The sequence below is a fragment of the Rana temporaria genome, chromosome 2 (genome assembly GCF_905171775.1).
Source record: "Rana temporaria chromosome 2, aRanTem1.1, whole genome shotgun sequence".
Lineage (NCBI taxonomy): Eukaryota > Metazoa > Chordata > Amphibia > Anura > Ranidae > Rana > Rana temporaria.
Window position 1 is genome coordinate 387,496,227 of NC_053490.1, and position 9,521 is coordinate 387,505,747.

The following is a 9,521-nucleotide window of genomic DNA, read 5'->3' on the forward strand; positions in this document are numbered from 1 at the left end:
TTGTCAGTCTAAAAAAGCCTTGTACACACGATCCAACTTTATGACCATAATTGTCTAGCCTCGTACACACGGTCTGACTTCCATTGGACTTTTCCGTGGATTTTGGTCTGCAGGGGCATTGGCCATGAACTTGGTATGCATCACACAGCAGAAATTTTTCAGCCAAAAAACACGAACGTAGTGACGTAATAGACGTACTACGTGTTTTTTCTGCTCTATAGGGCCACCCTTTGGGCAACTTCTGCTAATGTTGTCTTATGGTTAGCATTGGTTCTGAGCATGCGTGTTTGTACTTTGGACTTTAGTCCGATAGACACACGATTGGTTGATCCGACGTAACACATTTGTTGTCAGAAAGTTTGAGAGAATGCACAGCGAACATTTGTCCATGGAAATTCCAACAACAATTGTCTGATGGAGCATACAGACGGTCGGATTGTCCGATAAAACATGTCCGTTGGACCACTGTTGTCGGAAAGTCTGATCGTGTGTATGGGCCTAAAAATGCATAGGTGTGAATCCAGCCTAACAGCATCTGCATTTATTCAGATATAGGCACTCTTTGGGTATTCTGACAGTCTCCAATGCCAGTTATCAGAACACAATAACCCACTGCAGGAGATTTATCCATCTGGGCTGTTTAACCACTTCCATACAGGGCACTTATACACCTTTCTGCCCAGACCAATTTTCAGCTTTCAGCGCTGTTGCACTTTGAATGACAATTGCGCGGTCATGCTACACTGTACCCAAACTAAATTTTTATCATTTTGTTCCCACAAATAGAGCTTTCTTTTGATGGTATTTGATCACCTCTGGGATTTTTATTTTCTGCTAAACAAATTAAAAAATGACCGACAATTTTGAAAAAAAAAAAAGTTTGTGTCAGTTACAAAACATTGTAAATAAGTACGTTTTCTCCTTCACTGATGGGCACTGATAGTACTGCACTGATGGGCACTGATAAGGCGGCACTGATGGGGACCGATGAGGTGGCACCAATGAGGTGGCACTGATGAGGTGGCATTGATGGGCACTGATGATGGGCACTAATATACGGCACTGATAGGCAGCATGGATGTGCACTGATAGGCGGTACGGATGGGTACTGATAGGTGGCATGGATGGGCACGGATAGGCAACACGGATGGACATGGATAGGCGGCATGGATGGGCACTGATAGGCGGCATGGATGGGCACTGATAGGTGGCACGGATGGGCATAGATAGGCACTGATAGGTGGCACTAATGTACTGTAATGTGTTGTACTAATAGATGCCAATCAGTGCCAAACAATAATGCCTGCCAATCAGTGATGCCCATTGTGGGCACTGATTGGCATCCATTATTCATTTCTGATTGTCATCCCTGGTGGTCTAGGGTGGCATACCTGTGGTGGGCATCCCTGGTGGTCTAGTGGCATCCCTGGTGGTCCAGTGTGGGCATCCTCTGGAGGGCTGTGCTGATAATCAATCAGCACAAACCCCCCTGTCAGAGTAGCAGTCGATCGGCTAACAGACGCGAGTGAGGAAAAGCCGATTACCGGCTTTTCCTGTTTACATCGTGATCAGCCGTGATTGGACACGGCTGATCACGTGGTAAGTCTCCGTCAGAGACTCTTTACCTAGATTGGTGTTGCGGGGTGTCAGACTGACACCCCACAACAACGATCGCGGCTGGGGCGTCATATGACGTCTGGTCAGGATATTAAAACCACTTTGCCGCCGTCTTTTTGTAATAGGGCGGGGCGGCAAATAGTTAAATAGGTTAATTCAGCCTATTTGTGTATGGGCAGCTTAATGAAGGATGGTAAAGAAAGAACGGGGGGTGGTTTGTCCTGGGGGGTCTGTACTAATGGAGGGAGGGTGGTTTGTCCTGGGGGATCTGTACTAATGGAGGGGGGTCTGTACTGAGGCAGGGGTTTATACTTAGTGGGGAGTCTGCACTGACGTAGGGGGGTCTATACTTAGTGGAGGGGTGTCTGTACTGAGGGGCGACTATAGTTGGTGGTAAACATGTGCACAACAAAAAATTTCGTATTTTTTTGTTCTGTTTCGTCTGCACAACAAAAAATTTCGTATTTTTTTGTTGCGTTTTGTCTCGTTCCGTGGATTCGTAAGGATTCGTAATTTCATAAGACTCAAGTTTTCCTATTCGGACCCGTTAGTATTTTGTAAGATGCAAGTTTTCCTATTCGGACCTGTTCGTATTTTCGTAACAGGTTTATTTTCGTTTATACTGAATGATTCGTAATTCTGTCTAATTTATTTTCGTTGATTCGAAATTCGTAATTTTGTTAGATAATAATTTTCGTTTACCACGTGGGTACCTGCCGGAGCATGATGGGACGGTGATGCCTATATAAATGGGATGCAAGGCGCGCTTCCATCATTGCAGTGTCAAGAGGCGACGAGTCAACATCGGAAGAGGGGAGAAGAACAGAAGAGAAGAACCTGACGTCACAGAAGACCGCGATGGCTGCCTGTTACTAATTGAGCTAACACACAAAGATAGCAGGCAGCCAGCGCTGAAGAAGAAGGCACCGGACATCTGCAGAAGAACCCGGGGTTCGCCGAGTCAACAGCGGAGAGCGGCGAAGAGAGAAGAAGACCCCCGGAGAGCGGAGAAGCCCCCCCCCCCCGGAGAGCGGAAGAAGAAGCCCCCCCCCCCGGAGAGCGGAGAAGACCCCCGGAGAGCGGAAGAAGAAGCCCCCCCTGGTATTAGAGCTAATAAAGAAGACAGGGGGGGCCTCCGGAGCAGAATAATAAATTATTTTAAAAACCCTTGTGTTGTGTGTTTAATAACTTTAACTTTTTGCCTACAGGTGAATGGATAGGGGTACGATGTACCCCATATCCATTCACTTAGGGTGGGGGGCCGGTATCTGGGGGCCCCCTTATTTGAGGGGACTCCCAGATTCCGATAAGCCCCCGCCCACAGACCCCGACAACCAACGGCAAGGGTTGTCGGGAAGAGGTCCTGTCCTCATCAACATGGGGACAGGGTGCTCTGGGGTGGGGGGCCCGCTGTGCGCTCCCCTGCCCCAGAGCACCCAACCCCCCCATGTTGAGGGCATGCGGCCTGGCACGGCTCAGGAGGGGGGGGGCGCTCGCTCGTCCCCACTCCTTTCCTGACTGGCCGGGTAGCGTGCTTTGGATACGGGTCTGGTATGGATTGTAGGGGGACCCCCTACGTCGATTTTTCGGCGTAGGGGGGTCTCCTTACAACCCATACCAGACCTAAGGGCCTGGTATGCTCCTGGGGGGTGAACCCATGCCGGTTTTTTCTTTGAAAATTGGCATGGAGTTCTCCCTCAGGAATGCATGCCGAGCGACGCTGTCATTTTTTTTTTTTTTCCTGACGCAACTTTTTTAAGCCGGCGCGATCCACAAAACTCGGCGTAACGTAACTTTGTGCATGCGCAGTACGGCCGGCGCGGGAGCGCGCCTCATTTAAATGGGACTCGCCCCATTTGAATAGGAACGCCTTGCGCCGGCGGAATTTTAGTTACACGGCCTGAAATTTCTAGGTAAGTGCTTTGTCGATCGGGCACTTAGGTAGAAATTTTAAGGCAGTGTAACTTAAATGGGATTTTTTAAGTTACGCCAGGTTTTTGTGGATCTGGCCCCCTGCTCCTTATTACATTCTTGTTGTTAATACAATGTTATGAAAGTATGGTATTTTGTCTACCCTCTGCATCTGTATAAACCTACAATGCATTATTTTGTCTAGGAGCTCTGAGGAACACTATCATTCCCACACAAACGTTTATAGAAGGAAAAGTGTAAGCTACCTTGCAGTCTACATTTCTAGTGATCAATGTTATTCAATTGGACTCTTCCATGTAAGCACAACTTTGTTCTAATGCCGCGTACACACGATCATTTTTCGGCTTGTAAAAAACAATGTTTTTCAGCCTCTTGAAAAAACAAAGTTTTTTCCAACTTCATTATTAAAACAACGTTGCCCACACACGATCATTAAAAAAAATGCTCTAGCAAAGTGCGTTGACGTACAACACGTACAACGGCACTATAAAGGGGAAGTTCCATTCAAACGGCGCCACCCTTTGGGCTGCTTTAGCTGATTTCGTGTTAGTAAAAGACGATTCGCGCTTTTCTGTCTGTTACAGCATGATGAATGTGCTTACTCCATTACGAACGGTAGTTTTACCAGAACGAATGCTCCCGTCCCATAAGTTGCTTCTGAGCATGCGCAGGTTTTTAACGTTGTTTAAGCCCACACACGATCATTTTTTACAATCCGAAAAATGACATCATTTAAAACGTTGTTAAAAAATGCAGCATGTTTGAATTTTTTTTTTGGTGTTTTTCAGAACCCGAAAAATTATGTGAAGCCCACACACGATCATTTTAAATTACATTTTTTTTAAACGTTGTTTTTTACATGCCGAAAAATGATCGTGTGTACGCGGCATTAGACCTCAAGATAATGTCCTTCCTCAAACATCGCAATAGATAGAATAAAAAGGAAAATCAAACATCAGTTATGGTATGCCTATTATGCCAAGGCATGCTGGGTCAGTGACATCACAAAGGGGCGGTGCCACCAGGTGACATAGACAGGTGGCCCCATCCCTTATATATTAAAGATTTAAGAAATGTCAGACGGAGCAGGCAAACGGCAGGAGCCTTCTGCGCAAGCAGAACTTTTTATTTTCTTGGGTCAGCGGCCTTTCCCTGCATGGCTGTTCTCCTGTTGAAGTCTCGGAGTCTGCCAATTAATCTTGCAAAGGGTGTCCTAGCCCTAACCCTCTCTCCACCAAAAAGTCTGCACCCATGCTTGACAACCCACTACATACAGAACGATGTCAGCTATCCCTGGCCCTGGAGGTTCTCATTAATTCAAAGGAGGCCTGGGACCTTGTTACATCTTCTACATGAAAACCTTTACCTCTACTTGTCAAGGGTAATATTTTAAACTCTTTATTAGAAGTATGTATAGCCTCCTCTATTTGGGAACCACATATCATGTTATATCATTTTATTAGTTTCCTCTAGCTAAAGGGGAAGTAAGGCAGGCTAAACCATGGTTTGAATTTTGGCAAGTTCAGCCGGAATGCCCAGACTGTATGTACCAAGTTGATTGATCAATCAACATGGGTACCATTCACCCCGTCAGGAAGAGGACAATTGTTCGGTAGGAGGGATTCCTGCATCAACACTGTCTGTGTTGATGGGGGGAATCAAGAAAATTTATTTTCTGCAACCCGAGATTGCAGGAAAGAAATTTGCTCCGTGTGTGGCCAGTGCATTGCCACGAAATGAGATTTGCCATCGGATAAGATGGTCCGCCTCCATCACATCCTATTGGCTCACTCCTGTCACGTGACATATTTAAACGTCAAGTATCGACGCGAACATCAGTCTCAGCTAGGCTATCATAGGGAGAGGATCTCCTCTCCCTGTGATAGCTGAAGCTGCACGGAGCTGGTGCACGGAGCTCACATGGCCTCTGTGGCCCGATTCCGAGAGCGGAATCGGGCCACATAAGCTCGTACATTTACTAGGCTAATAAATGTTCTCCTTTATTACAATGTCAGGCTAATAAATGTTCTCCTTCATTACAATGTCACTTCGGGATCTACAGCGATATCGGGATCCCTCTGCCCGATAGCGCTGTCATGCCTCCCCGCGAGCGCGATACATCCACAGCGCTATCGGGATCCCAATGCCCGATAGCGCTGTCAGCGTGCCTCCCGCCAGCGCTAACTACACCCCGCGCCCACAGCTCTACTCCCCGTCCCCCATTAAGGCTCAGGGAACGGGGAACAGAAAATAGAGCATCGGGTGCAGGTAAAGTAGTAGTGCGCAGGCGCAGCACTACGCAAATAGCTCCCTATGATAGCCTAGCTGAGACTGATGTTCGCGTCGATACTTGACGTTTAAATATGTCACGTGACAGGAGTGAGCCAATAGGATGTGATGGAGGCGGACCATCTCATCCGATGGCAAATCTCATTTCGTGGGAATGCACCGGCCCTAGTGAACACTTTCAAATATTACATTCAAGCCATCACTAAAGGATTTACCATCATAGTGTGCTCCAGACTATCTTTCTCATACCCTCAACCCCATAGCATAGGGAGAGGTGTTTTGAAGTTCATAGAAATAGCTGGGAGCAATCTAACTGATAAAGAGTTCAGGTAGAGGGCGCAGGAATGTTTCAGGTTACAAGAGTTCAGGCAGAGCCAACAGATATATTTTTTCACTTGAACAGACATAACAAAACAATGATAGATTTAATAGCATTGGTAAAAACTCCTACCGGCTCCTTGTGTTTTACACCTGAAAAGGATGTACATTAGCCACTTAAATACTGGGCAATTCCCCCCTTCCTGCTTGGACCAATTTTCGCACTTTGAATGACAATTGCACGGCCATGCTGCGTTGTACCCAAACAAAAATGTGGCTCTGATGGGTACTGATAGGTGGTACTGATGGACATTGATGGGTGACACTGATAGGCAGCACTGATGAGGAGGCACTGGCAGGATTTTCTATTGGGCACTGATTGTCATCTAGAATGGGCACTGACTGGCACCTTTAAAGTTAATACCTGGTGGTCCTGGGTGGCATCCCTGGTGGGCATCCATGGTCGACATCCCTGGTGGCCATGGGTGGGATCCCTTGTGGTTCTGGGTGGGCATCCTTAGGGGGCTGCGCTGATAATCAATCAGCAGTGGTCCTGGTTGCATCCCTGCTGGTCCTGGGTGGGCATCCATGCTCAGCATCCCTGGTGGCCATGGGTGGGATCCCTTGTGGGCCTGGATCAGGAGACCAGTGGATTGGCTCTACACTACTCGCGTCTGACAGATGCGAGTGGAGGAAAAGTCGAGAAGATTCTCTGTCAGGGGCTCTTGACCCAGATCAGAGATGTGGTGTGTCAGACTAACACACCACATCAATGATCGCCACGTTGCACGCCCGCACGGGCGCGGGTTATTATGATCACGTCATAAGATATCCAGTCTGGATAACAGAACCACTTTGCGCATGTCATATTGCTATCTGGTGGTAGAAAAGTGGTTAATTATGTAGTTTTATGGTGTCTTTTGTTGCCCTATATGCACAACCTATAGTAGAATAAATCTTCAAATTCAGGAGTCAACGGTTTCAGTTTGTGTTGAAACATAAGGCTTGGGTTGGTGCATTATCTATGTCTGTAGTGAGAGACCTGACAATTCCTGGGTCCCTCAATCTAGTGCTGGTGCAGGTGAGATCTACACAGCTAAAGTCTGACACAGACACAGCAGGCAGAGCATTCACAGACTTACGTAGAGCTTACTCATGTGGTGTTTCAACACATTAGTACTCCTACATTTGTGATGCAACACAGAGGTGGTGAGGAGGCATCTATTGGATGCTGTGTGACCCGAAACACGAAATTGTTTTGTCCCTTTGGCGCATAGGGACAAGATAGCTGATGCAACATGTGAGCTCATCAATACAAGGTAAGGCAAAAAATAACACAGGGACTTTAACTAAACTAATAGCTATTTAAAACAACAAAATCTTTTGAAAGGGAAAAATAATAGAAGTCCATTGTTAAGGTTTATATACACTTCTAATGTGGCTGGTTTGCATGTATGTGCTGTAGTTTGGTATGTTTTTAAAAGGAAAATTAAAGAGCCCATTCATATTTATGTATGTGTGTACAGTATGTAAGCAACCCAAATACATAGGTGTGACTGGGCATAGCTACCAACTGTACCTGATTTCGAGGGACTGTTCCTGATTGGAACAAAGCCCCTCTGTCCCTTTTTCCTCCTCAGTTGTCCCCCATTTTGGTCTGATCTATATAGTTGCATATAAAATGCACTTTTTATCTTTCAAAAAGTGTTTCCTAGCGCCAAACCTTTCATCCAGTTTCTAAGTTGCTGCATTTGTAAGTTTCAAAAGCCAATATAAAGGAATAGTAGTGGTAAAAAAGCACTTGTGGGTTTAACCAATATTTTTTGTACACTTCCCCTTTAAGGGGGTGTGGCAGGGGGGCGTGTGTTATGCTCACATACTTTTGCCAATAGGTGTCCCTCGTTCCCATCTCAACAAGTTGGGAGGTATGAATGGGGTCTCAGGCTGGGTTCACACTACTACACTACTTTCATCCTACTTTGCTCTGCTACATTGGTCCTACATTTATCCTACATTGGTCCTACATCCATCCTACTTTCATGAACAGGATACTACTTTGGTCCGACTTCAATGATATTCAATGGGCCTGAAGTAGGATCAATGTAGGACCAAAAGTAGTACAGGGAGCATTTTCAAAGTCGGACCGACTTGTGTAGGACGCTACAAGACGCTCTCATAGGGAAACATTGAACACAGAGCAAAGTAGGATCAAAGTAGTGTAGTAGTGTGAACCCAGCCTAAAACCCATTTCCATCAAGTCTGGGTTTCAGTCTTCATGATTAGCTGTGAGTCAACAGCACCATTGAAAGCAATAGGTGGTTGTCGGTGCTCACAGCTAATAGCGACCACATTCATGTAATCTCTCAAGCAACAATCACAGGAGAGTGATCGGCCGTGATGTGTGCTGGGCCAATCACACGCATGTGATCGCTGCATGAGAGCTTACATGATTTGCTGTAAGAACTGGCACCCTCCTAATGGGGCTGTTGACTCACAGGTAATAGTAGGTGCCCCCCCGGTTCTCGCATCTAATCGCAGGTGTGAATTCGACCAAAATTGACTGGCTGCTATGCACGCTACATCTTTTTATCACATTTTTTTTTTAATCAGCCCTGTATGCACACTTCATTCTACGGATCAGTTTTACTAATATTGCAGACCACCTGCTAATGTGATATATTAAGATCTACACTATACAAGTATTCCATATAGTATTTCTCCTCCGGAGTTCAGCCTACAACTCAAATATCTAAAAAACAAAACTGCGTAGTTCCACTTACCATGTTCTGATCACTGATTCTCTTCTCCAGTCGCCTACCAATCTTCCGTAAGTCCTCTTCTGATCCCATAAAGTCAGGTGAATAAGTGTTACAGGTAATAATAAAATGTGATTTTTGTGCACAAGTCTCTATATGCGTTTCTGTGTTACTTTCAGATACAGTAGACTTTACATCTACATACTAGTGTATGTATTTTATATGGATTTTTGCTATGTGTTTACAATCTAATGGGAATAAGTTAGTATGCAGTAAGTTCTGATAGTAGATGCCTACTCGGTGGTTTGTAAACACGTGTGTTTTGTATAGTGTGTCACTGCGTGAGTATATACCAGTCCGAAGTGTATACAGTTTTCTTCTGCTTGGCTTTCCTAGGGGGGTGTGTCTGAAATTATAAATAGTCCCAAGGTCTTTCAGCCGGACACTGGAAGTTGGGGGGGGGGGGGGTAGTGACAGCTGTGCACATGGCACACACAGATCTAAACACAGCAGAAAACCATATGCTATATGTTACATGCTTAACCACATATGCTGCATTGGGCACCAATACACCCTTGCACCTGTTGAAAGATACAGTGTTAATGTAAA

The 9,521-nt window shown here is 45.8% G+C and overlaps 1 protein-coding gene across 4 annotated transcripts in view; it reads right to left on the minus strand.

The window, feature by feature from the left end:
• Positions 1 to 9,309, minus strand: part of LOC120927347 (transcription elongation factor A protein 2-like) — a 188,665-nt gene extending 179,356 nt beyond the window's left edge. For all 4 annotated transcript variants that reach the window (XM_040337946.1, XM_040337948.1, XM_040337947.1 and 1 more), the window contains exon 1: positions 8,937 to 9,309. In XM_040337946.1, coding sequence (XP_040193880.1) covers positions 8,937 to 9,005 — 69 coding nt within the window. In that variant the 5' untranslated portion in view covers positions 9,006 to 9,309. The remainder of the gene's footprint in view (positions 1 to 8,936) is intronic.
• Positions 9,310 to 9,521: the final 212 nt, after the last annotated feature.